The following is a 27,623-nucleotide window of genomic DNA, read 5'->3' as shown; positions in this document are numbered from 1 at the left end:
GCAGATGGGAGGATGGGCTGGGATTAGGAGATAAATAATTGGTTGGTTTAATGGTAGGAGTAGTGATTCAGTGTTCAGTTGTTTCCTATAGCCGAATTGCATGGGGTGTTGTTCCTTTCCAAGTGGTCACTGAGTTAGGAGTGGACGACTTTTTCAATAATTTTGGCAATGAATGGTAGGTTTGATATGGGTCGGTAGTTTAGTGGTTTTTATGGATCAAGGTTGGTCTTTTTCAGTATGGGTTTGATGATTGCTGATTTTAGGCTGTCGGGGTAGTTTCCTTCTGTGAGGGATAGGTTCACGATGTTTGTTAAGGTTTTGGTTATTGATGGTTCGATGGCTTTGATTGTCTGTATGGGTATGCTATCAATAGGGTGCTTAGCTGGGTTCATTTTTTTGATGATAGTTTGGATTTCCAGTGATGATGCTTAATCAAAATTGGGCCAGCTTGGTGATTGATTGATTTGTATTTTCGGGTGTTGTTGTTGAGGTTGTTGATTATGATGATTTTGATGTTTTTGTTAAAGAAATCTGCAAAGTCGTTACTTGGAGGTTGGTGATGTCTGGTCATTGGAGGATTTGGTTAGGCTATGTACGATATTGAAGAACATTCTTGGGTTGTGTTGGAATTTGTTTATTTTTTTGGAATAGAACTTTTTTTTTGTGTTGTGAATGAGTTTTTTGTAGTATGCTAAGTGTGTTCGGTAGGCATTTAGTAGTGTAGTTGTTTTGTTGTTCCTCCAGGTTTTTTCTTTTTTTTGGAGTTTGCATTTAGCTGATCTGATGTTGTCGTTATACCTTTGGTTCTGGTGTATTGTTTTTTTTTTTATTGTTTTCTTTATTGTGGGGTTTATCTTGTCTGCTATTGTTTTTGTGATGTTGAGCCAGGAGGAATTGGCGTTTTCTGCGTTAAATAGGTCTATGTTTGATAGTTCTGTTTGTAGATTATCTTGCAGTGTCTCTATGTTGAAAGGTGGCTGGTAGGAGAAGGATCTAGGTGAGCTTTTTTCTGATGTAATTTTGCAGTTGGAGGACAGATTGGTGTAGATTAGAGAGTGGTCCGACCAGGGGATATCAGTGATATTTGTGTGGTAAGTAGTCCATATGTCAGTATTGGTGAAGATGAGGTCTAGAGTGTGACCTGCTTTGTGGGTTGGGCCTTTGATGATTTGACTTAGTCCTAGGGTTGATAGGGCTTCTGTTATTGCGTTGCCTGTGGGGGAGCGGGGGATTGTGTCAACGTGTATGTTAAAGTCTCCTAAGATGATGATGGGTTTGTTGATAGATAGTTTTGACAAGAAGAATTCTATCAGTGTTGAGCAGTTCCGATCTAGTGAATTGGGGGGACAGTATACCAGACAGATTTGTAGTAAAGGTGAGTCGAATAGTGCAATTTCCAGTGGTGAATGGGTGTTGGTTGGGAGTAGTTTCATCTGTAGTTTTTTTTTATGATTAGCATTAGACCTCCTCCTTTCTTTTTTGATCGGGGGATTAAAAACTTTCTGTAGATGGGGTTATTGATTTGGTTTTTTAAGGCTGGGTTGGTGTTTCTTATCCATGTTTCCATGATGGCTATGAAATCTGGTTTGTGATCGTCAAGTAGGTCGAAGATGACGAGTATTTTCTTCACTATGGAGTGTGCGTTGAATAGCAGGAATGATAGTGCTATGTAGCTGCTGAAGGTCTTAGGGGTACATTTTAAAAGACAGCGCGCGCGTGTACTTTTGTTCGCGCATCAGGTGTGAACAAAAGTACGCTGGATTTTATAAGATACGCGCGGCTATGCGCGTATCTTATAAAATCCGGGGTCGGCGCGTGCAAGGGGGTGGACATTTGTGCAACTTGCACGCACCGAGCCCTGCGCGCGCTGCCTGTTCCCTCCGAGGCCGCTCTGAAATCAGAGCGGCCTCGGAGGGAACTTTCCTTCCACCTCCCCCCACCTTCCCCTCCCTTCCCCTACCTAACCCACCCCCCCTACCTCTGTTTCACAAGTTACGCCTGCTCGAAGCAGGCATAACTTTGCGCGTGCCGTGCCGGGCCGGCTGCCGCGCACCATGTTCCGGTCCGGGGGCTGGTCCGGAGGCCGCGGCCATGCCCCCAGAACGCCCCTGGGCCGAAACCATGCTCGCGGCACCACCCCCTGATGACGTGCCGACCGCGTCACGCCCTCCGACACGCCCCCGGATGCGGCGCCGATCGCGTCACACCCCCCCGACATGTCCACCCCAAGAAAGTCCCGGGACTTACGCACGTCCCGGAGCTTTGCGCACGCCGGAAGCCTATGCAATATAGGCTCGACGCGCGCAGGGCCGTTTTAGAAGGGTTACGCGCGTACCTTATGTGTGTAACCCTTTTAAAATCTGGCCCATAATTTACCACACTGAGGTTTAGATCTAAGAGGAATGGTTTAATATGTGTTTAACGCTGATTTGCTGTCTTCTGTATTAATGGCACTACAAACAGTCCACATTCAATTTAGTTTTATATACTGTAAACTCCTGAAAATGAAAACCACCTTTTCCCTTCCCGTCCCCCATTTTCTCTCTTTCTAATGGACTTCCTTGCTATCTCTTCAGTTTTAGCCTCCTTTCTGCAGGAGATAACCGTGTGTGTGAGTCTCCTAATAATTTTTTGTGTTCAGTGTCCTCACCACACCAAATTTGTAGGAAACGAGGGGGGGGGGGGGCATGAGGACTCTGGAAAAAGAGGGGATATTTTTTGGATCCACGTATGTGCGCGTCTTGGAAAGTCGGCTCCTCCTAGTCGTTCATACCGTGCATTTTGCACGGGGTGGCACAGTTGGGGGGCGGTGTCATTAAGAGAGGCTATGGGGCCACTGGTGGAGCCCGATCCGCTGGTGGACAAGGAAGAGGAGAGGCCATGGTGCCGCCAGCAGAGCCCAACCTGCTGGTGGCTGAAAAAGAGGAAGTGTTAAATGGTTGTTGGAAGAACCCAACTCACCGGCAGCCAAAGAGGAGAGGCCGAGTGTAGCTGCCAGCAGATCTCAACCCACCATTGTCCAAAAAAAGAGAAGCTGTGGCACTGCCATGGAACAGCCTGCCTGCCCGCGTGTGTGGGTGTGTTTTGTGACTGAGAGCGTGCTTGGGTTGTGAGTGCATCTGTGTGTGTGTCAATGGGAGCCCGCTTACAATGTGTGTGTTTGAATGGGAGCCTGCCTGGGTTGTGTGTGAGAATGGGAGTCTGCCTGGGATGTTTGTGTAAATAGGAACATATGTGGGATATGGAAGCTTGCTTGGGTTGTGTGTGTGAGAATGGGAGTCTGCCTGGGATGTATATGTAAATAGGAACATATGTGGGATATGGAAGCTTGCTTGGGTTGTGTGTGTGAGAATGGGAGTCTGCCTGGGATGTATATGTAAATAGGAACATATGTGGGATATGGGAGCTTGCTTGGGTTGTGTGTGTGAGAATGGGAGTCTGCCTGGGATGTATATGTAAATAGGAACATATGTGGGATATGGGAGCTTGCTTGGGTTGTATGTGTGTGCATGTGTGTGTGCCTTCCCCTCCTCTTCCCCATTAATTCATGACAATCTCAGGGCATCTGGAAATAAAAAGTTCTCAGGTATGGAAAGGGATTTTTAAAAATCCTTATTTGTTTAAATATTGCTTAGTGTTTGATGCGTCTGCTCTTTTGAAATATTTTATTGGTGTTTGGGAAATTTTATATATATTCTATTTATTAACTGTTTGAAATATTATTGTTATGAATATGAATTTACTAGTATGATTGTTTTATATTTGATGTTATTATTTAATGTTTTATGAAGAGTGGTTATGTTTCTATTTTTCCATTGTTGCTCTGCATACAGAGGCTGGCTTGTTGTGGGTTCCAGTTCAGTTCTTCTCAGCACGTTTCTGTTTATACTTTCTGATCTCTTTATTCTGTATTTAGTCAGGGTCTCTCTGTGATCTGTATATGTGACCGAGGTGAGGTATTTTGCTGGCATGTAATTTCTGTGTAGGGATCTATAGCAGCCTGGTTTCCTAATAAGAGCTTTTATTGGTGTTCTAGGTCCTGGTGTAATATCTGCAGTGTTGCTTTTTCATAGATAAGGTTGTTAGGGCTGTTTTGGTATGGGAGGTTTACTATATTGTAATGGTAATTCTGTTTATTCTGAGGGCCAAGCCCACACCCAATACACATTACAAAAAATCTAATTCCATCGGAGCTCCAAGTGTCTTTTTTGTAGGATTTTCTGGTTGGCACCACAGCAGTGCTTGTAAATACAATATGTTTGCTGTAAGTGATATTTGTGCCTCAGAAGACTGTGCTTTTTCATGTAAGATCTGTTATAAATGCATAATTTAATTGTGATTGTCTGTAAAGGGTATGGGAGTGGGGGAGGCCTGGGTGCCTCGGTTACCTAATACCTTTCCACTGACCATGGGCTCCCTGGAGAGGGAGGGGGCGGGGTGGTAGTGGAGGAGGGGGCAGGGCCCAGGACAGAGACTGAATGAATTGGGGTGGAGGGGGAGGGGCAGTACAGTAATTGTTTGCACAGGGCAGCAAAGAAGCTGGCACCAGCCCCTGGGTGGCACCTTCTTGTTCATTCCTCCCCCTCTTCCCCACGTCTTTTGTGAGGACAAACTGAGGTTATTCTAGCAGAGGCTTTGCTTATGGCCCATTTCAGCACTTGGCCTGAGGGAACGAGCTGTTGCTTCCTTCCCTAAACTGTGCTAAGGAGGTCTCTTCTGAATAAGAATTTCATGAGCACTAGCCTGAAGCCTGAGGGAGTATAAATATAACTCATTTCTAATATGTGTAAAAGAAGATCCAAAACATTGCCATGCTGGGTCAGACCAAGGGTCCATCGAGCCCAGCATCCTGTTTCCAACAGTGGCCAATCCAGGCCACAAGAACCTGGCAAGTACCCAAACACTAAGAAGATCCCATGCTACTGATGCCAGTAATAGCAGTGGCTATTCTCTAAGTAAACTTGATTAATAGCAGTTAATGGACTTCTCCTCCAAGAACTTATCTAAACCTTTTTTGAACCCAGCTACACTGACTGCACTAACCACATCCTCTGGCAACAAATTCCAGAGCTTTATTGTGCGTTGAGTGAAAAAGAATTTTCTCCGATTAGTCTTAAATGTGCTACTTGCTAACTTCATGGAGTGCCCCCTAGTCCTTCTACTATCCGAAAGAGTAAATAACCGATTCACATCTACCCGTTCTAGACCTCTCATGATTTTAAACACCTCTATCATGTCCCCCCTCAGCTGTCTCTTCTCCAAGCTGAAAAGCCCTAACCTCTTTAGTCTTTCCTCATAGGGGAGCTGTTCCATTCCCCTTATCATTTTGGTCGCCCTTCTCTGTACCTTCTCCAACGCAATTATATCTTTTTTGAGATGCGGTGACCAGAATTGTACACAGTATTCAAGGTGCGGTCTCACCATGGAGCGATACAGAGGCATTATGACATTTTCCGTTTTATTCACCATTCCCTTCCTAATAATTCCCAACATTCTGTTTGCTTTTTTGACTGCCGCAGCACACTGAGCTGATGGTTTCAATGTGTTATTCACCATGACTCCTAGATCTGGAGCCAGTATTTGTTATTCCAAGAAGGGATTTTTCAAGTCATCTGCATACGAATTATCACAGCCATCACATACCTGGAAAGGGGCCCGGGTCTGCAGTGAGGTTCCAGGTCACAAGATGACCACCGATGTGGTTATGTAGGCACTCTTAGATACCAGCTGTTGCGATGGGTAGGACTGTACCAAGGGGCAGAGGTCGGGACAGGCAGCGTCAGTATGAGGTCAGTAACAAGGCAGGGTCACAAGAAATAGTCGGAGCAGGAATAGCAAACAGACTGGGGAGCAGGGAGCAAGACCTGTTGCTAAGTGAGTGAAATGGGCTTCTATATAAATATATGGGAGTAGTGCTGACGACATTAACCAGCAGCACAGGAAGTCAGGTCTATAAAACCAGGAAGTAGTGGTGCACCCCAGATATAGTGGGATGTAGATGCCGGGAGCCATGCTGGGGGATCTCAACAGACTGCAGGATTCAGCAGTGGGGCGCATGGTCGACAGATGGTTACAAGGAACATGCTGAACCTGTACCATGAAGACCGGTCGCGTTTTCAGGGGATCACAATCAATGTGCATGAGAGACGTTTGCGTGCAGTGGAGGCAACGCATGCAGATCTTTCTCATGCACATTCTTTGTTCACATCCTGAGAATCTGACGGGCTGAGGATCCCCCAGGACAGATTTGGAAACCAGTGGCCTAGAGTGCCTGATACCCTTCGCCCCAGGCCTGTCCAAAGTGCACAGGCTGGAAGACGTCTAGGTGTGCTCGCGTGGGCCGGAAGGAGGAGGGAATTTCCAGAAACCGGCACAGCTGCAGCATTGGGCCAGCAGCCTCAGATTAGTGGGGAGGAGGAAGGAGAGTGCCGGGCTCTGAGAAGCAAGGGAGAATAGTTGTGAATGGTAGCCCAGGGCAGAGGTGCTCAAACCGGTCCTTGACGTCCCCCGTCTCCACCCCAGCCAATCAGGTTTTCAGGCTCTCTCTACTAAATTTGCATGAGATTTATTTACATGCCCTGTCTTCGCTGCATGAAAACATTTCTCATACATATTCATTAGGGAGAGCCTGGAAATTGGACTGGCTGGTGGGAGCACTTTGAACCCTGCTGGCGTAGTGCTTTGAACAGAAGGCTAAAAGCCAGGGTAGAAATCCCACTGCTTCTACTGATGCTTTTGTGACCTTGGGCAAATCACTTAACCCTCCATTCCCTCATAATTTCCAAAGGATTATGCACATAAAATTAGCTTATACGCATGTAAGTAGCTTGTACTCATAGATGTTATTTTATAAACATCAACAGTACCTGCATATTGTCAGTTTCACGCAGACACTTACCTGAGAGGTCTAGGGGCATTCTGGGGCATTTGCTATTTTATAAGAGATTTACATGACTGTATTAGGCAGCGTATTCACACAGCTCACCTGCTGATTACCTAGCGTGAATGATAAGCCTACTCGTCTGCTCGGCAGGGAGCTGTGGTGAACTGGTGGAGGGATTGGTAAACTGATGATTTCATGTAAGTACGCATATTTTAAAATATACCTATTTCCGCAGATAAAGCGGAGTTTTACGTGAGCAATTTCATTTTCTTTCACGTGTAAAATATACATATGTGTAGAGAAATATGGGGATTTTATCTTCAGCGTGGAGCAGATACTCGTAGGTTATGAAGTACCATGGTAGATGTCCGCGTGCCCGTATTCGTGTGTATTTGGGGCCGTGTTTGAAAGTCACCCTCCCTGATTTTATGTCCTCTGGGGCAGGGCACTACTGCCTGGGCCTGACTGTAGTTTGCAAGTGATTTAAATCTAGAATGCAAACCCAGATCTGGAAAAAAAAAATAGAACGGGGCCCCGTGCAGAACAGTTTGCTTGGTGGTTCTGGGGGTCCAGAAGGCCCGTTTCTGACCCTGATTCCATGGAAGGTTCTCTATAACTGCAGACCTTTCCTCTTGTTAAGATCTTCTGATGAGCGATGCATGGTTCAGACAGAACTGGGTTTCTGAATAACAGGCCCAAGCCTTTGGGATTTTCAAATTACCGATATAAATTCAAAAAGATGGTGAAACTGTGAGTAGACTCTGGGTCACCGCTTCAGAAATTCACATTGGATATGTTTGGGGGAAGGGAACTGGGATCGATGACTTCTGCTTTTGCACTTTTCTGCTGTGAATATGATTTTACCTGGACCTGCTTTGATTGCCCTCCTGTCTCCACCTCCAAATCTGTACCAAGGAAAGTCTGCTGCATCTCTTCGGCGTATCTGTGGGGGAAAAAAAAATCCAGTTTGCCTTCTCTTCCTACCCCCAACCTCCCTCCCCCTAAAAAAAGAAAAAACTTGAAACAGGCTGAAATGCACTTGGTTCAATCATTTGCACGCCCTAGTGATGAGCGCCGGATGCATTGATACCTCACCACCGTCTGTCATGATGTAATGTTGAGCGTTTGTCTGGGTTCTGCTGTCTGGCGCCTATTTCTTCTAACCCGAGGCTCGTTCCCTGTCAACGGCAGGGAACCCACCATTCTGGAGCCCGCAGGGGCAAGCTTTCTCTTTTCTGCAGTCAACAAAAAATGAGAAGAAGTATCTATCGTCAAATATGCTGGGTTATTGTGACGGCTGGCTCTGCTGATTTGGGAACGTCCGGTTCCGAGGAGTAGCGGTTTCTGTTCTCACTCACTGTGCACGTATTTCTGGAATGGAAAATATGGTAGGGGGTGGGGAAGAGAGCTCTTCCAGCACACTCCCAAGGTCATTATTTAGCGCAGACCTTTCCAGGCCTGGAGGCGAATGTTTGTTTAATATTTAAAAAAACCAAACCCCTGTTAGTGCTCCCAAATGGATTTGTGTCAGAGAGAGAGAATTTCAAAGCTTTGGAAAAACATGGACAGGGTGGAGAAAGAGCGGTAATGGCTTGAGATTTGATGGTGCATTGCGAAAGAAACGCAGAACCTGACGGCAGATGACGATCGTAGGACCCATCCAGGACCTGTTCAGATCCCCTGTGCTCGTTCCATGCTTTCTTGAATACTGATACAGTGCTCGTCTCCAGCACTTGCACCTGAAGGCTGCTCCCTCTCTTTGAAGAAATATTTCCTTAGATTATTCCGGAGCCTACCTTCTTTCACCCTCAGCCCAGGAGCCTCCTGAACACATAAATTGGGAACAGTTATGTACTTGGATCAGGGGACAACCCATGGATCTAACCAGTAGCAGATTCAAAACAATTAAGCTTTGGAATTTGTTGCCAGAGAATGTGGTGAAGGCATCGGGCATGGCTGGCTTTAAAAACAGTTTGGAAGAAAGTTCTATGACAATTATTAGCACAAGTAGACTTATCCCTGGGTGTGAGCAACAAGGAGTGGATCTGCCAAATAACGCCTGCTAATCTGGATTGGCCACGATCAGAGACAGGATGCCGGTCTCTATGGACCATTAAATGCACGTCTTATGTTCTTAAGCATTTATTCCTTCTATCATCTCTCCTTTTCCTCCAGGGCATACATAAGAACATAAGAAATTGCAATGCTGGGTCAGACCAAGGGTCCATCAAGCCCAGCAGCCTGTTTCTAACAGAGGCCAAGCCAGGCCACAAGAACCTGGCAATTAACCAAACACTAAGAAGATCCCATGCTACTGATGCAATTAATAGCAGAGGCTATTCCATAAGTCAACTTGATTAATAGCCGTTAATGGGCTTCTCCTCCAAGAACTTATCCAAACCTTTTTTGAACCCAGCTACACTAACTACACTAACCACATCCTCTGACAACAAATTCCAGAGCTTTATTGTGCGTTGAGTGAAAAAGAATTTTCTCCGATTAGTCTTAAATGTGCTACTTGCTAACTTCATGGAATGCCCCCTAGTCCTTCTGTTATTCGAAAGTGTAAATAACCGATTCACATTTACTCGTTCAAGACCTCTCATGATCTTAAAGACCTCTATCATATCCCCCCTCAGCCGTCTCTTCTCCAAGCTATGTTTAGCTTGTTTAGCTTGTCAAGTCTGTCCAAATATGCTTCATGATGAAGACCTTTAATTATTTTATTAGCAGCCGATCTCATGGTCTGACTATATTCGGTTTATATCCTTTTTAAAGTGTTGTTTCCAGAACCATACACAGTACACCAGATTCGGGATGTGCATTTGTTTAGAACAACATGGATAATATCAATAAAATTGTCTGTCGTTTCTTTTCGTTTTTTAAACTAAATGCTAGACAAAAACACAACTTTGTGGTTTTTCTGTCATTTTGATGCACACTATTTGCAAACATCATGTACTATAAAACGGGTTTGTGTGATGGATTCTGCCTGTATGCAGATGACATCCGATTCTACATTTGTATAGTTTCATCCTTGTCAGAGTCTTCATTGTTGATTGCTCTATGCCTGAACACGAACGAATGCTGGCTTACCCACCATAAACTTGCTCTCAGTTGAAGTAAAACTGAACTAGTAGTAATCCGGTGCAGATACTCTACCAATCCCTCCAGATATCCGTGATGACGACAAAGAATTAAAAGTACGTCCTTATGCGAGAAGCCTTGGCATACTAGTTGACCAGTGCTAGACTACTGCAATTCTCTGTATCTAAGTCTTCCATTAAAAACACTTAATGCTTTACAACTGGTGCAAAATGCTGCTGCCCATTTTAATTGCATGTTTTGGTATGAGACTGGCCCCATTCCCCGCAGGTTGAGCCCTTGGGTTCCGGGGGCCGGCAGGACTTAGGTGAAGGTCCCATAGACAACAAAGTGAAGCCAAGGAGCAAGCCAGACCTCGTCCCAGTTCAAGTATGTCCACTTGCTGTTGACGTGGGTCTAGCAGATTCACCTGCCAGGCTGCTTCTATTACTCCATAGCCAAGGGCTCACACTTCGTGGCAACAGCATACTTTCGTTAGAATCTGCTTCTTGGGTGAACGCAATGCTGAAGATCGATAACGAGGCAAGGACTCTTCGATCAAAACAGAGAGGTTTGGTAGATGTTCCTTCCACCAGACGTGCTGGTTTAGTCAAGACAAGAGAGAGCGCGTTTTCACTGGTAGCTCCCATTCTCGCTAGAGATGCGACAGATGGACTGTTAAAAACTTTGACGTCTATATTGAGAATGTTTTTATGGAAGCAGGCATATATATGAGAGCTCTTTTTTGACAGAGTTGATTTTAGTTTCCTGAATTTGTTTTTGTTTGGTGGTCTATATATGTGACTTTATTATGCATGTTCTTATGTTCACCACCTAGAGCAGGGCTTCCCAAACCTGTCCTGGGGACCCCACAGCCAGTCGGGTTTTCAGGATATCCACAATGAATATGCATGAGACACATTTGCAATACCCGGTATAATCAAATTTATCTCATGCATATTCATTGTGGATATCCTGAAAAACCTGACTGGCTGTGGGTCTCCAGGACAGGTTTGGGAAGCTCTGACCTAGAGCCTTGGTACAGGTGGTATACAAACATTGTAACTAAATAAAGAGTGCTCATGGGTACCCTGCAATAAACATCCCAACTCTAGGGTCTCTGAAGATCCCCCCTATCCCATCTCCACACCTCCTCTGGAGGTGGCATTTCACCCCAAAAATGTAATTTAATTAAAAAAAAAAACCCTTGGTCACAGGCCTCACTGGTTAAAACATAGCCCTAACCAATAGTCAGCCCACCCCTGCCCACCCTTCCGACACCCCCTTCCCCCTCCTGGATTCATCAATTCGTCTCTGGTAGTTGGCCCTGAAGCGTTTCAAAATGGTGTAGGCTGACCTTTGCCCCTGTCATGTGACAGGTGGTCCTACCTTTTTGGCACCCCTAAGGTCATCAGATTTAATCACCACAGATCCTGCTCCTGTTTTGTGCGCATGACTTCACCTTCTATACTGTACCGCTCCCTTGGGTTTTTGCAACCCAAATGCATGACCGTGCATTTTTTAGCATTAAATCTTAGCTGCCAGATTCTAGACCATTCCTCAAGCTTCACTTGATCCTTCCTCATGCTTTCCACGTCTAACTTGTTACAGATTTTGATCATCTGCAAAAAGGCAGATCTCTCCTAAAGTTCCCCAATATCGCTAACGAACATATTGAACAAAACTGGACTGATGACTGATCCCGGCATCAAAGAACTGAGGATCCTGCAGTGCAGGAGATGAGGCAGGGTAACATCCTCTCTGAATCTGTGCACATAAATCACTTGGGTGACTTTTGGTTCAAGGTTGGAGCATCTGCGTGAAAATTACATTAAAATGCATTGAATCCAGCACATTAAGAGTATTAGGTTTCTATGAAGAAAACGGAAAAGTGGTAGTTACAGATAATCAGATCCATAATAGTTTTTTTTTTTATTTCTAGGGCAGTAACCTTACATGTGGTGCGAGAGGGTACCTATTTTAGCATGGACCTCTCGAATTCACAGTGTTTCGGGAGGAGGATCTGTTTATAAGTAGTTCCATACACATCGAAATCCTACCAGTTAATGGCTTTTTATTGTGCTCTGACAGCCAATATCAGAAAGGATGCAGTTGAAAATTGCTGACATTCAGCATACAATAGAGCTGTCATGTCCAATCTGTTAAGGAAAAGCAATTCTTCCCATTATTAATTACTGCGAGAGAGGCTTGGGAGCATTAGAACGAGAGTACCTTCCTCTGGTTCACGAGTTGGGCGATGCACAATGCTGCATGAATGCCCACTCTGAGCTGATGCAAATTGGAAACCCTGCAGGCTGCTTGCGGTCCTGCGGGGCAATATCCACAGAGTTTACCTGGGCACATGCTTAATTAAGCCAGCTAAAATCATTTAAAGTTTGTCCTCGTAACGTAAAGCTGTGCGAGCAGGCTCCCGCGTCTCACGTCGAGGCCACCCAGTGGCCCGGCTTGGGGAGTTTCGTTAAACCCTGGGTGTGGCGCTGGTAGGTAGGTTTCCGTCTGAAATCCTGTGGGCTGCTGCCATGCATATGGAGCTAAGATGACGCTGAGGTACAATGCCTCTACCTCCACCCACGCCTGCATGTCCTCGACACGCGTGGAGTTTCCGTGCCTGCTCCCTGAAATGATGCTTTACATAAAAACATGAGAAGTGCCATACTGGGTCAGACCAAACTTCCATCCTATCTCTGATACAGGCCAGTCTAGGTCACAAGTACCCAGTAAGATCCAAAAGCCAGAGATAAGCATGGATAACCACAGCTAATGGGGTTTATAGGCTTTTCCTCCAGGAACTTGTCCAAACCCTTTTTCAACCCAGCTACATTAACTGCTTTCACCACATCCTCTGGCAACAAATTCCACAGTTTGAGTGCTAACTGAAAAAAGACTTCCTCCAGTTTGTTTTAAATATATTACCTTCATGGAATGCCCCCTAATCCTAGTGCTATTGGAAAGAGTAAACAATCATTCCCTATTTACCCATTCCACTGCACCCATGATTTTGTAAACCTCTATCATATCCCCCTGCAGCCGTCTCTTCTCCAAACTGAACAGCCCTAATCTCTTTAGCCTTTCCTCATAAGAGAATTGTTCTGTCCCCTTTATCATCTTGGTTGCCCTTCTCTGTACCTTTTCTAATTCTGCTATATCTTTCTTGGGATGTGGTGACCAGAACTGCACACAGTACTCAAGATGAGGTTGCACCATGGAGTGATACAGAGACATTATGATATTCTCTGTTTTATTCTCCAGTCCTTTCCTATTAATCCCCAGCATTCTGTTTGTGTATGATATATGAACACAAGATGAGGTCGCACCATGGAGGGATACAGAGACATTATGATATTCTCTGTTTTATTCTCCATTCCTTTCCTAATAATCCCCAGCATTCTGTTTGTGTATGATATATGAACACAAGATGAGGATGCACCATGGAGTGATACAGAGGCATTATGATATTCTCTGTTTTATTCTCCATTCCTTTCCTAATAATCCCCAGCATTCTGTTTGTGTATGATATATGAACACAAGATGAGGTCGCACCATGGAGTGATACAGAGACATTATGATATTCTCTGTTTTATTCTCCATTCCTTTCCTAATAATCCCCAGCATTCTGTTTGTGTATGATATATGAACACAAGATGAGGATGCACCATGGAGTGATACAGAGGCATTATGATATTCTCTGTTTTATTCTCCATTCCTTTCCTAATAATCACCAGCATTCTGTTTGTGTATGATATATGAACACAAGATGAGGTCACACCATGGAGTGATACAGAGGCATTATGATATTCTCTGTTTTATTCTCCATTCCTTTCCTAATAATCCCCAGCATTCTGTTTGTGTATGATATATGAACACAAGATGAGGATGCACCATGGAGTGATACAGAGGCATTATGATATTCTCTGTTTTATTCTCCATTCCTTTCCTAATAATCCCCAGCATTCTGTGAGTGTATGATATATGAACACAAGATGAGGTCGCACCATGGAGTGATACAGAGGCATTATGATATTCTCTGTTTTATTCTCCATTCCTTTCCTAATAATCCCCAGCATTCTGTTTGTGTATGATATATGAACACAAGATGAGGTCGCACCATGGAGTGATACAGAGGCATTATGATATTCTCTGTTTTATTCTCCATTCCTTTCCTAATAATCCCCAGCATTCTGTTTGTGTATGATATATGAACACAAGATGAGGATGCACCATGGAATGATACAGAGACATTATGATATTCTCTGTTTTATTCTCCATTCCTTTCCTAATAATCCCCAGCATTGTGTTTGTGTATGATATATGAACACAAGATGAGGTCGCACCATGGAGTGATACAGAGGCATTAGGATATTCTCTGTTTTATTCTCCATTCCTTTCCTAATAAACCACAGCATTCTGTTTGTGTATGATATATGAACACAAGATGAGGATGCACCATGGAGTGATACAGAGGCATTATGATATTCTCTGTTTTATTCTCCATTCCTTTCCTAATAATCCCCAGCATTCTGTTTGTGTATGATATATGAACACAAGATGAGGATGCACCATGGAGTGATACAGAGGCATTATGATATTCTCTGTTTTATTCTCCATTCCTTTCCTAATAATCCCTAGCATTCTGTTTGTGTATGATATATGAACCCAAGATGAGGTCGCACCATGGAGTGATACAGAGGCATTAGGATATTCTCTGTTTTATTCTCCATTCCTTTCCTAATAAACCACAGCATTCTGTTTGTGTATGATATATGAACACAAGATGAGGATGCACCATGGAGTGATACAGAGGCATTATGATATTCTCTGTTTTATTCTCCATTCCTTTCCTAATAATCCCCAGCATTCTGTTTGTGTATGATATATGAACACAAGATGAGGTCGCACCATGGAGTAATACAGAGACATTATGATATTCTCTGTTTATTCTCCATTCCTTTCCTAATAATCCCCAGCATTCTGTTTGTGTATGATATATGAACACAAGATGAGGCTGCACCATGGAGTGATACAGAGGCATTAGGATATTCTCTGTTTTATTCTCCATTCCTTCCCTAATAATCCCCAGCATTCTGTTTGTGTATGATATATGAACACAAGATGAGGTCGCACCATGGAGTGATACAGAGACATTATGATATTCTCTGTTTTATTCTCCATTCCTTTCCTAATAATCCCCAGCATTCTGTTTGTGTATGATATATGAACACAAGATGAGGTCGCACCATGGAGTGATACAGAGGCATTATGATATTCTCTGTTTTATTCTCCATTCCTTTCCTAATAATCCCCAGCATTCTGTTTGTGTATGATATATGAACACAAGATGAGGTCGCACCATGGAGTGATACAGAGACATTATGATATTCTCTGTTTTATTCTCCATTCCTTTCCTAATAATCCCCAGCATTCTGTTTGTGTATGATATATGAACACAAGATGAGGATGCACCATGGAGCGATACAGAGGCATTATGATATTCTCTGTTTTATTCTCCATTCCTTTCCTAATAATCCCCAGCATTCTGTTTGTGTATGATATATGAACACAAGATGAGGATGCACCATGGAGTGATACAGAGACATTATGATATTCTCTGTTTTATTCTCCATTCCTTTCCTAATAATCCCCAGCATTCTGTTTGTGTATGATATATGTACACAAGATGAGGATGCACCATGGAGTGATACAGAGACATTATGATATTCTCTGTTTTATTCTCCATTCCTTTCCTAATAATCCCCAGCATTCTGTTTGTGTATGATATATGAACACAAGATGAGGATGCACCATGGAATGATACAGAGACATTATGATATTCTCTGTTTTATTCTCCATTCCTTTCCTAATAATCCCCAGCATTCTGTTTGTGTATGATATATGAACACAAGATGAGGATGCACCATGGAATGATACAGAGACATTATGATATTCTCTGTTTTATTCTCCATTCCTTTCCTAATAATCCCCAGCATTCTGTTTGTGTATGATATATGAACACAAGATGAGGATGCACCATGGAGTGAAACAGAGACATTATGATATTCTCTGTTTTATTCTCCATTCCTTTCCTTATAATCCCCAGCCTTTTGTTTGCCGCACACTGGACTGAGGATTGTAAAGTGTTGTCCCGAATGACTCCAAGGTGGAATCCAGCAGCAAGAGCCTGTAATTAGGATTCTTCTTCCCTGTGTTCATCGTCACTTTGCAGTTGACCACGTTAAATTTCTTCTACTACTTCGACGCCCGCCCCCAGTGCTACAAGCTACTCTTGCAATTTGTCACAAACCTCTTTTACTTTTACCTCATTAAAGCACATTGAAAGGGAAGAGAGCAAAGTTATTTTGTCCCTCTTGGACCGGAAGCACAGGGTCCTACTCTAGCGAGAATCTAACTGGCTCCACTGGTACCAGAACCTGACAGCACAGCTCAGCGTCTGTTCTTACGTTTAATCTGGGGGAAGAAAAAGATAAAATTAAGCTGCAGTGCATTTTATTTTAACTGTGTGCCGAAAGGCAGCTGAACTGTACATGGTAACATCCAATTAATAGCATGTAACAGCTGGTAAATAGCGCAGGGGCCTGCTGATAGCTCTGTGTCGCTCCCACTGAAAGGCTAATTACTCATGACACGGAGCCACGACCGGGGACACCGCTGCTGCCGCAAAACCAAGATGGAGTGGGTTCACAGAATTAGATCCTAATTAAGCCCATTCTCTGTGTCTGTGCACTGTTTGGGAGCTGCATAATGTGAGATCGCTCGGCTCGGGCCCCAGACCAGTTGTGACTGCAGAGGGTACTGGGATCTTCTCCCTCCCCCACTTTCCTTGGACTCACCTGAATCCTGGCAGCGAGGAGGAAGCATTTTCTCACATTGCCGCCAAGCCCTCCTTCCCTCCCTCGTCTCCAGCTTCACACGGGTGCCAGGGCAGTGCCCAGTCACTGCAGCAATGCCCCAGCCCGGGACTTCTTCCAAGACCCTGCAGTCCTAGGCCCTAGGTCCGGCCACTAGGTGTCACCATTGCACGATGACTGGGATTCCCCGTCCCCGCCCAGGAGTTCTGCAGCATCCCCGGCCGGCCCCGGGTAATGCAACACCCAAGCCCAGAATCAAACCCGGCTATCTCCGCGCGGCCGACGGGCTGGGCCAGCCCTGCCGATGATGGGTTTTTTTTTTTGGTTTTCTTTCCTAAGAGGACGCCTCCGTTTGTCCACACGTGATATCAAACCCAGAACTTGAATCAAAAGAGCCCAGGTGCAAAGAATCTCTCCGTGCATTAACCCACATGAATGGAACAGTCAATTCTTCTTACTGGATATTTCATTTCAGAATCTCCCCCGCTCGTTTCTTGGGCCCGGAGATTCCCCTTTGGGGCATATTTCAAGGTCTCCCTTTTTTTCTCGCCTTTGCCTTTAACATTTGCACACATTTCTGGAATAAAAAGCTCATTATGGCCGTGCCTCCGTATTCAGGACTCTCTCTCCTCTCTAGTGATGGTAATAATCAGCTCAGCGGTGCTTTGATTTACATAGATTAATAAGGGAGACGGGGAGCAGCAATGTGGGAAAAGCTTTTAAAAATTTTACACTGCTTCTCTGCAACAAAATTAGAAGGCGGAAGCTGAGATTTTAATGATTTTGTTTATTTGAACAGACAACTGAGTTACCTTGAAAACATTTCTTTCTTTTCCCCTTGGTTAGTTCTGCCGTTTTGAAACATGGTTTCTTTTGTTTCTGTCTTGCAGGCAGAATAACGCTGACTTGTCTGGAGTATTACAAAGGTAGGTGAGCGCCTCTCCACTGCATCGAGATGGCGCTGAACCAGGCTGGGTGTTAGCCGGGCATCCCAAAGATGTGGAAACCGTCCGCAGTTGGTGCCCGGACGCGTCTCGTGCCATCTCTGGAATTCTGTCTCTGGGATCTGTTTATAGGAATGGGAAGAGAAGTGCAGTGGATAAGACGCAGAGCTGGCTCGTACGAAAGAAGGCCCCCACGTTACCCGTCCTGGTCAGGCCATGTTGCTGAGCTTGCTGAAACTGACAGCGGGAACAGAGGAATGTGTAGAGGGAGGTTGGAAAATTAAAAGCAGAGACAGTGCGCACATATTTTTCCTGCAGTATTCGGAAGAGATGGGGGGAGGTGACGGGACATGGATGGAAGGAAAGTGGTGCCCGGATCAGCTGGAGGCCGAACTAGGAAAACTGGAAATGGGAAAGGCAGTGAGCCCATACAGGATCCATTGAAGGATTGTAAAGGGAGCTTAGAGAGGGGTCGGCAGCACCACTGACAGCCCTTTTGCAGGCACTTATTGCCGGCGGTGGGCAGGGTAGAGAACCGGATAATGGCATATATTTATTTATTTGCCGTCCTTCCAATAGAGAGCAGAACAGTTTAAAGTTTAAAAACATACATAGTACGTACGTAGAGTCAACATTACAATTTCACATACATGGGTTGTTTAAATTGCTGCTCTCCTCATCAGTCACACCGTGAACGTCATTGTAGAGAGTCAAGTTTTAAGCCCCTTTTTAAAAGCCTTAAAGTCTGTCTGAGTTCGTAGGGGGTTCTGGCATCATACTCCAGAGGGTTGGGCCTGCTACTGATATCGCCCTTTCCCGAGCCTCGCAAGGCCGGGCATTGTGTATCCGAGAGGCTTTTGTTTGCCGATTGTGACGGCCTTTGCAGAACATAGCCATGGAGTGCTGTCCCAGGCCGAACGCTGTCTGTCTTAGAATGGGCTTTTTGGGTTGGTGAAAGAACTGGCAACCAATGTAAAGAACGTAATACCGATGTCATGTGATCAATTCGTTTGTTCCTTCTAAAATACGGGCAGCAGTGTTCTGCAGCATTTGTAAAGATCTGAGCGGAATACCTAGGAACAGAGCTACAGTAATCATTATTTGCAAATATCAAAGTCTGAAGCAGTGTACGAAAGTCCTCATGTTCAAAAAGTGGTTTTATCTGTCTCAGAATATGAAGTTTGATAACTGAGCGAATGTGATTGGTCTGTTGTCTAATATCACACCCAAGTCGCATACTGAGCTCGCCATGGAGATTACCTTAGCATAAAAGATAAATACCTGAAGTTATTCAGTCCTGGTCAGGTGGATTTTTTCGTGTTTGAACAGAGCCTTTTGTGTTCACCATTTCTGTATTGCTGTCAGGTGGATGTTCAGACATGTTAGAGAATGTGATGATGAATTTTCATTTGGGATCCAAAACTGTATATCATTGGCATAAATATGGACGTTGAGTCCAAGCCCAACTTGGTAACAAATAGATGTTAAGTAAGGCCTTCGATAAGGCCGAGCCTTGCGGCCTCCGGGTGAGGCTATTGTTCTCGATTTTCACCAGGAAAGATCCATCGTGCAGGTAGGATGTTAACCATTTCAGTGCTTGTCTACAAATCCCAATTTCATTTCACCTTAATAAAAGGTTATTATGATTGACTGTGTCCGGCCTCAGAACTCACCAAATAACATGACGCATTGAGAGTAATAGTGTTTCTGGGGAGTGGTTTTACCGAAATCCAAATTGGTTTGGTTATAAAATCTGATTCTCCTCTAAGTACTCAGATAGTTGATAGTGTACCACTTTCTCCATGATCCCTTGCGCTCATTACCATTAATGCCCCAGGTTACTCTTCTTAGCTAAGGCTAGATAATGTATGTGAGTGGAAATAGGGGGAGGAGCCATTCAAATGAAGCCCCTCCCTTTGAAGGTACTGGAATGGCCACCCCCCTGGTGAATGGACAACACCAGCTCTCTCCTGAGAGCAATGGGGGCAGTGTGATTTGGTTTTGGGAGGCAGAGGATGTGTTGGAGTTCTGCCTTCGTTGGTTTTGGATCTACCCGTGGACTCAAGTATCACCTGCCTGTAGTTCATGGGGCCAGGTTAAGGGAGCTGCCTTGCCAAGTCACACCTTGGCTGCTGGGTTTGTTTTCTGGTAGTTTTTACGGGATTTGAAGATTTCTTTCTTTGTAAGAAGCCTGTGAGACCCCTGGGTGTTGCTTGGGGAGAGGGCACAGGGGGGCCAAGAAAGGGAAGATCTGTCCCTCTGCAACCTCCTGGAGGCAGAGACATTTTGGTTAGAAGATTTGGGAGGGGGCGTTTTTCTACCCCTTCGAGAGCTGCGTGTTTGAGGGGATCCCTTGCCATCTTGCGATTTGAGAAAGCGAGTGAGATCGAGAAGGACTAAGGAGAACTGTAAGTAAACCAAATTGATTTTCATCTGAGGACCCCCACTTGGAGACTTCACGCCTGGGAGAGAGAGAATTGTGATTCTGTGCAGAGATTGCATAGTAGATTTTTGTCCAGCTGGAGGGGGTTTATCTGTCCCAAGAAGGGTGCCTTATCCACTTGGGAACCTCATTAATTCAAGCCCTGGATGGTGACGGTTTCCCAGGATAAAGAGACCCTTGCACAGACCGAGAGAGAGAGCACCATAGCAGTCACCTGTGGAAAAAGGGATTATTTGCCATTTACTATTCAAAGAACACTTTCAGTAAGGATTGATTTTGGACGCTCACCCAGAGTCCGCATGCACCTCTCGCAGGGAACAGTGGGCCTTGAAATGAGTTTCTTTCCCTCCACCAAGAAAGAGTCCAGCCCTGGGGGTAAGAGAGTGGGTGAGAGAGCTAGCCGGGGAGTGAATTGGCCCCAGAAACCAAAAATTCTTTTATCGTCCCCTTCAGCGTGCAGTCCGTACCCGGGGACGGGGTTACATTAGCAAGGAAAGGTAGAGAAGAAATTGGTCTGTAAGAATTTGTATCTTTTTTGGATCAGTATTATGAGTCTTCCATATTGGCCTGATGGAGGCTCGCTTTAGTATGGGCAATACAAGGCTTTCGTGAAAAGAGAGGTTAATTAACCTAATGATTATTGGTAAGATCTCAGTGAATGGGTTTTTCCAAGCAATAGTAGGAATGGTATCTAATGAGCAGAGCTGGATTCAATTTCATTATAATCTGTTGCACTTCCAAGTTCTGATTTGGAAAAAGAGTATCCCAGCTTGTTGGGATGAGATGAGATGAGAGTTCAGATGAATTAATTACAGGACAATTCTTGGACGTTTTTAAATTTTATTACCAAGAAAGTCAGCAACCTCATTACATCTAAGGTAAGCAGTTGGTCTTATCAATTTTGAGATTGTGCATTAGATTCTGTTAGATTTTAACAGTAGAATCCCTCTGCCAAAAAATTAGAAGGGGATTCAGGTTCTGCTGACCTCAGAAGTGGGGAAATGAATGGAATTGTCACAAAAGGAAAGGCTTATGGAATAAACTGAAGCCAGTAGACGACCGAATAATGTGTCAGCCCATAACGGCAGCGGTGTGATTGCTTAGTGCTTCCAGTCATGCACTGGGGTAACTCTCACAGAGCTGCTGTTGCAGCCCTAGGGGCTGATGCAATATGCCGAGCGCACTCTCAACGAGCAGTTGGACGCGGGTAAAATAGGCGCCAATCAATCCCCTAATGCAATAAGGGGATTAGTGCCTACTTAACGCGCGTCTAACGCGGAACGAGTGGGATAGCGCTCACCACATGCAAATGCATGTGAATGAGCCTATTACTCATTCACTCCTCAGATATTAACGCCTGCCTGGAGCGCACTGAAAAAAAGTACAGAAATGCAGAAAAAACTGCGTTTCTGTACTTCTTTTTTAAAGTAAAAAAAATAAATAAATAACTCGGCAGACCGCCAAGTTATGAAGACTGATGCTGGTAAACTCGGTGTCGGTTTTCATAACCGGCTGTCTGCCAGTAATGAAAATGGCCGCTGATAAACTCGGGAGCCGTTTTCATTACTGGCAGACAGGCAGCCGCGACCCCCTAATTTAAATATTGCATGGCTCTTCCCCCTTTGGGGCACCATGCGTGCTTTAAGAGAGCGGGTGCTGACTGTTCAGCGCCTGCTTTCTACGCGCCTTTATTGCATCAGCCCCCTAATTAGTAGTGGTAAGATTGCATGGGGGTGTTTGCTGGGGCATTGGTTTTCTGAGATATGATAGAGGTCTTTAAGATCATGAGAGGTCTTGAACGAGTAGATGTGACTCGGTTATTTACACTTTCGAATAATAGAAGGACTAGGGGGCATTCCATGAAGTTAGCAAGTAGCACATTTAAGACTAATCGGAGAAAATTCTTTTTCACTCAACGCACAATAAAGCTCTGGAATTTGTTGCCAGAGGATGTGGTTAGTGCAGTTAGTGTAGCTGGGTTCAAAAAAGGTTTGGATAAGTTCTTGGAGGAGAAGTCCATTAATGGCTATTAATCAATTATACTTAGGGAATAGCCACTGCTATTAATTGCATCAGTAGCATGGGATCTTCTTAGTGTTTGGGTACTTGCCAGGTTCTTGTGGCCTGGTTTATGGCCTCTGTTGGAAACAGGATGCTGGGCTTGATGGACCCTTGGTCTGTCCCAGCGTGGCAATTTCTTATGTTTTTATGAGAATAGGTGAGGTCCATCACTCTGGTAGATCTTGGGGTTGCTCAGGACGGTGGTGGGAAAGGGGTTGAGACTGGGGGGAGTCGGCATTGAATTGCAGGAGGGATTTTGTGTGTGCGGATACCTACATTTGATGCATTGCCTCTGGGCAGACTGGGTGGGATCATCTTGCTCTTTATCTGTCGTCATTTACTATGCTACAGAATGAATGGAAAGGGATCATATCAAATGTATCTGATGTCTTTGAAATTAGGGGACTGCTGGCCTTTTCTGAGAAATTCAGATTTGGATCGGTTCCGGAATGTTGTGAGCGCCTGATTTGTGGATTTAATTTTTTGGGGGCTGCAGTTTCTTCTCTCTGCGGTCGCATTTCCCTAATTATCTTGTGGTGTCCTTTTCCTGTAACAGCTCTCTGAACACCTTTTAAAACAATGTTATGAATATTTCACGAGCCGGCCTACTTTAATCTTCGTAGCGCTTCCTGGTGATTACAGGACTGTTCACTTGGAAAGAGAGAGAGAGAGTGTGTGTGTATGTGTGTGTGTGTATGTGTGTGTGCGTGCGTGTGTGTGTGTGTGTGTGTATGTGTGTGCGTATGTGTGTGCGTGCATGTATGCGTGCCTATGTGTGTGTGTATGTATGTGTGTGTGCGTGTGTATGTGTGTGTGTGCGTGTGCGTGCGTGTGTGTGTATGTGTGTGCGTGCGTGTATGCGTGCGTGTGTGTGTGTGTGCGCGTGTGTGTGCGCATGTGTGTGCATGCGTGCGCGTGTGTGTATGCGTGTGTGCGTATGTATGTGTGTGCGTGTGTGTGTGTGTAACTGTGTTCTGCTGCGTTGTGTAAAATCCTTCTTCAGGCTCACCTGAACGGCTGAGGTGGTGCAGATCCTGTTGCCGTTAAGCCTCTCACAAATTTGAAGGCGATTACTAGCATACTTGATGCCAATTTCTAACGGTGAAGTGCGCACATACTTTTCTGACTATTTATCTTATTTCTTTAAAAGATTTGCACCCCACCAAAATTGCCTGTGCACAATTACACCTGCTAATTTGCGCGCCGTGTTATTTTTTTCAGGGAAGAATTTCTCACACTTTTGAAAATACAAAAGTATCAGGGAGTACAACCCCCTTCCCAGCCCTCCCCAGCCCTCCCCTGGAAATGCCTCCACTCGGTCTGGAGTAAACGCGTGGAAGTTTACTTGCATATAGGGTGGTCAATATCAGAACAAGTCGTATCCCCGGCAAAACACTGTCTTGACCACAGAAATGCCTCTGAAAATTACCCTCTCTGTGGTTTGTGATTTTAGCATTAATGGCAGAAGCCGACGTCGTGGTTTTCATCTACTCTGTATCTCTGTTGTGACTTTAAGTATTCAAGTTTAGTTTAATAAAAGAAACCAAACGTGCTTAGTTTAAATGAGAACTGACGTTATCTTCCACTGCAGTCATGGACCTATGATAGTGCCAGGCAAAAACAATGCATGCAGGCAGCCAAAATAAATGTGCAGGATTTTTCTCGCAATGTAGCTGTTGAGTCCAACTGATTTTGGGTCGAGTCGTGCTCTTACTGCTTTCATGAATTATGTCATTGGTAATGATCTCCATTTGGTCAGCGTTCCGCTCTTGACCAGTGTTACTTGCTGACGCCCCCTCAACTGCACTAGGAGCTTGGACTAAAAGATCTGACCTGCTACTATTTCAGTGGAATGAAATTAGGCATCATGCAGGTCATTGGCAGTACCACCGTTGAACTGCTAGCATGACTTAATAGAACATCATGTGGAATCTAGATATGACTGCGGAGTTAATGTGAATGTGCGTTTGTCTTGCCTTCACTGAACAGTGGGCACACGCAGTTACGGGCTGAGGAAACGGGAGTTCTTCAGACCTCCAAAGATTGCAGGTTAGTCTGCTTTTTCGCTGAGTATTTTCACATTACTGTATGCTCAACCTGAAAATCTGGAATAAAGAGAACTTAAAAGAAAAGTGCAATTTTCATACCCCAGATAAGCGATAAACTAGCAAAGCGGATGACATCATCCTTCGAATGTTTTAAAAATTAGGTGCAGAAAACTCAGAGCTGCAAATGCCTGCGCTGTTCAGTTTAAGCTTTCTTTGCTTCTCCAGGTGTGCAGTAATGCAAAGTGACAATGTGCGAGAAGCTTCTCTCAACGTAGAATTGCTAAGCTTAAACCATTGGGTGAGGTCAAGCCCAGGTATTTTCAGGAAGTCCAGGTAATGGGCCGACATTGCAGCTGGGACCAGGAAGAGAGCTCATTGGAACGTCACCAAGGAGGGTGCAAAGTCTGCATCATTGTCTTCAAGAGCACTTTGGAGAAACATCTGGCTGGGAAGGTCTAGGTACATTCAGGGGGTGGATGGACCAAAGGACCTCTCGAGGCCTCTCTCCACTTTGCCTTATGGTTTTATGGCTTGTGATTGGATTCTCATAAAACACAACATTTGGGTTTAGAAAAACTAAACCTCTGCCCTGGGTAAAAGACGTGTCTGACCTTTGGAGGGTAACAGCCCATTTAAAGAAAAAAAATAAAAAATCTCCAGTTGGGAAACTTTATTTTAAGCCAAGGCTTTTCCTTGATCTGTAATTTCTAACTGCAGAGCTAAACTGAAAGCCCTGGACGATATCGGGATTGTTCCCCACCCTTTTTGGCTGCACAGTGGTACAATCCAAGCTGAAAGCAAAGTTTTCTAATTACTTCTGACAGGTAGATCAGAAAACAGCCAGACAGTGAAAATCTGGGCTCTGATCAATAATGTTAGGCAGGCCCGGGAATGTGCTGGGTGCTCGGATACCTAAAACCCGGGCCTGGATCCGCTGGGAGGGCCAGGAGCTGCTACCACTGGTGCCTGTGAAGGAGAGGAGTGGGAGCCGGGCTGGGAACAGAGCCAGACCCAGAAGAGCAGAGCCTGGACACAAGTTGCTCTTGGTTCGTAGGTCAGGAGAGGAGCTGTCCCTGGGTTCAGTTGGGGGGGAAGGAGAAGGGGCTGAGGTAGAGAAGCTGCCGGCAGGACATGGGGAAGAAGAACCAGGCCCGGCAGGACCGCGGTTTCCAAACGCAGGCAGGAAAAGAGCCTCCGCCTCCTGCCAGCGGGGGCTGTCCCTCTGCCGCTGGCCACCAATGAGAGGGGAGGAAGGCTGCAGGGGCAAAACCGTTTCCATCCTTGCTTTTAGGATGATTTAAAAATCCATTTACAAACTATTTTCCGCGCTGCCCTGTTTCACCGAGGGCCAGGCCTTTTTTTTCAGACTCTGCTGGCTGATGAATCAAAACCTGCAAGAGGAGGGGGTTTCTGCGTTGTGCGGCGATGCGTAGCGCCCCCCCAGCAGTATGGTAGGCTCCACCAAAACGCTTTATTTATTTATTTATTTATTTATTTATTTATTTATTTATTTAAAATTTTTATATACCGACATTCATCCAGGATATCATATCGGTTCACATTGTAACGCAAAAACAAACGCACGGCATGGCGCTTTACATTGAACAGTAAAAACATGATAACAAGGCATTAACGAGAGGGGGAACAATAACATGGGAAGTTTTGCAATAAAATTATAAACAAAGTTTGCAATTATATACATATGTACAAAAGAAAGAAAACTATGAGGTTAATTTTAATCAGGCTAGGAGATAAGATGGGGAAGAGAAGGGAGGAGAGCGAGGAAAGAGGGGGGGCAGAGAGAAAGAAAAGAAGGTGGCGGAGAAAAGGGGAGGGGAGAGAGGGGCGGTAGAATGGGAAACAGGGGAGGAATGGGGAGAGTGGGGACAGTGGTGAGGTATAGTGAAAAATTAAGTGTATGCTTTTGCAAAGAGCCAGGTCTTGAGCTTCCGCTTGAAGGATTTGAGGCATTCTTCTTGCCGTAGTTCAACAGGCATTTTGTTCCAGAGGGTCGGCCCGGCTATCGATAGTGCACGGGCTCTTGTGGAAGTGAGTTTATAGAGTTTAGGAGAGGGGATAGGCATGGTTGCGAGATGTGCTAGTCTGGTGGGCTTATTAGACTGGTGAAAACGGAAGGATTCATTGAACCAGTTCATTTCGGGATTGTATAGGGCTTTGTGGATGAGAGAGAGAGCCTTATACTGTATGCGGGAGCCTTATATTGTATGCGGGAGGCTTTGAGAAAGGTGAGTGACAAGATCGCCGCCAGAGACGGCAAAAGCAAAACAGAAAAAGAGGCTGGCAACATATGAAAGAGTAAAAAGGTGGAAGGTGACACTGGGAGAGGAGAAGAAATAATTAGAACAAATCTTCTCCCCTGGCACCTAAGGGAAGGCCTAGCCAGGCTCAGAGGCCTCGGGGAGGCAGATACAGTCTGAACTGGGAGGCTTCTTGGAGCTGTGGTGGTTCTCTTCCTGCTTATGCTGAGGTGGTGAAACTCTGTTTGTCAGCTCCATAGCAGTTTGGTGCTGTTTGCCCAGGGAAGGCTGTAAAGCTGAAGGAGTAGGCAGGATTGCCTTTCTCCGTGTCCCCCATGGAATGACTCCATCCCTACCCCATGGGGAGAGAGTCGGAGTTGCTGCGGTAGAGACGCAGAATCTGCCCAATGTCTTGCCCAGGACTGATCCCTGAGGCGCACCACTAGTAACCCCCACTTCCTCAGAGTAAGGTCCATTTAACGCTCACTCAGCCAGTTGGTGAGGCACTAACTGCACTCTCCTGTGTTTTAGCAGTGATTTCCTTTAGTTTATTCACCACAGAGGTTCCCAGCCTGCTCCTTACTTCCAGTTTCCAGTCCTTCAGAATTATTCCAGAGGAGCTGCCAGGACCTCTCTTAAGTATCCCATCCGGCCCCATCGCATTCGCCACTTTACGTTTAGTCAGCTCCTCACTAACTCAGTGTTCTGAAAATCATAAGAACATAAGAAATTGCCATGCTGGGTCAGACCAAGGGTCCATCAAGCCCAGCATCCTGTTTCCAACAGTGGCCAAACCAGGCCACAAGAACCTGGCAATTACCCAAACACTAAGAAGATCCCATGCTACTGATACCAGTAATAGCAGTGGCTATTCCCTAAGTAAACTTGATTAATAGCAGATAATGGACTTCTCCTCCAAGAACTTATCCACTTCCAATCATATTTGTTTCTTTTATGTGGTCCTGCTCTAGGCCCTTCCACAGTGAACACCGAACAGAAATATTTGTTAAGCAATTTT

At 45.0% G+C, this 27,623-nt stretch overlaps 1 protein-coding gene across 1 annotated transcript in view; it reads left to right on the top strand.

The window, feature by feature from the left end:
• The window catches only part of CELF2 (CUGBP Elav-like family member 2), a 653,507-nt gene that overhangs the window by 93,337 nt on the left and 532,547 nt on the right, over window positions 1-27,623 (top strand). Inside the window, exon 2 of the mRNA XM_029616663.1 lies at window positions 17,742-17,777. Within this exon, the coding sequence (XP_029472523.1) occupies window positions 17,742-17,777 (36 nt within the window). The remainder of the gene's footprint in view (window positions 1-17,741; window positions 17,778-27,623) is intronic.

This window comes from Rhinatrema bivittatum, chromosome 9 (genome assembly GCF_901001135.1).
Source record: "Rhinatrema bivittatum chromosome 9, aRhiBiv1.1, whole genome shotgun sequence".
Classification (NCBI taxonomy): Eukaryota; Metazoa; Chordata; class Amphibia; order Gymnophiona; family Rhinatrematidae; genus Rhinatrema; species Rhinatrema bivittatum.
Note: the sequence above shows the minus strand (reverse complement) of the source record. Positions and strands in the feature narration are given on the sequence as shown.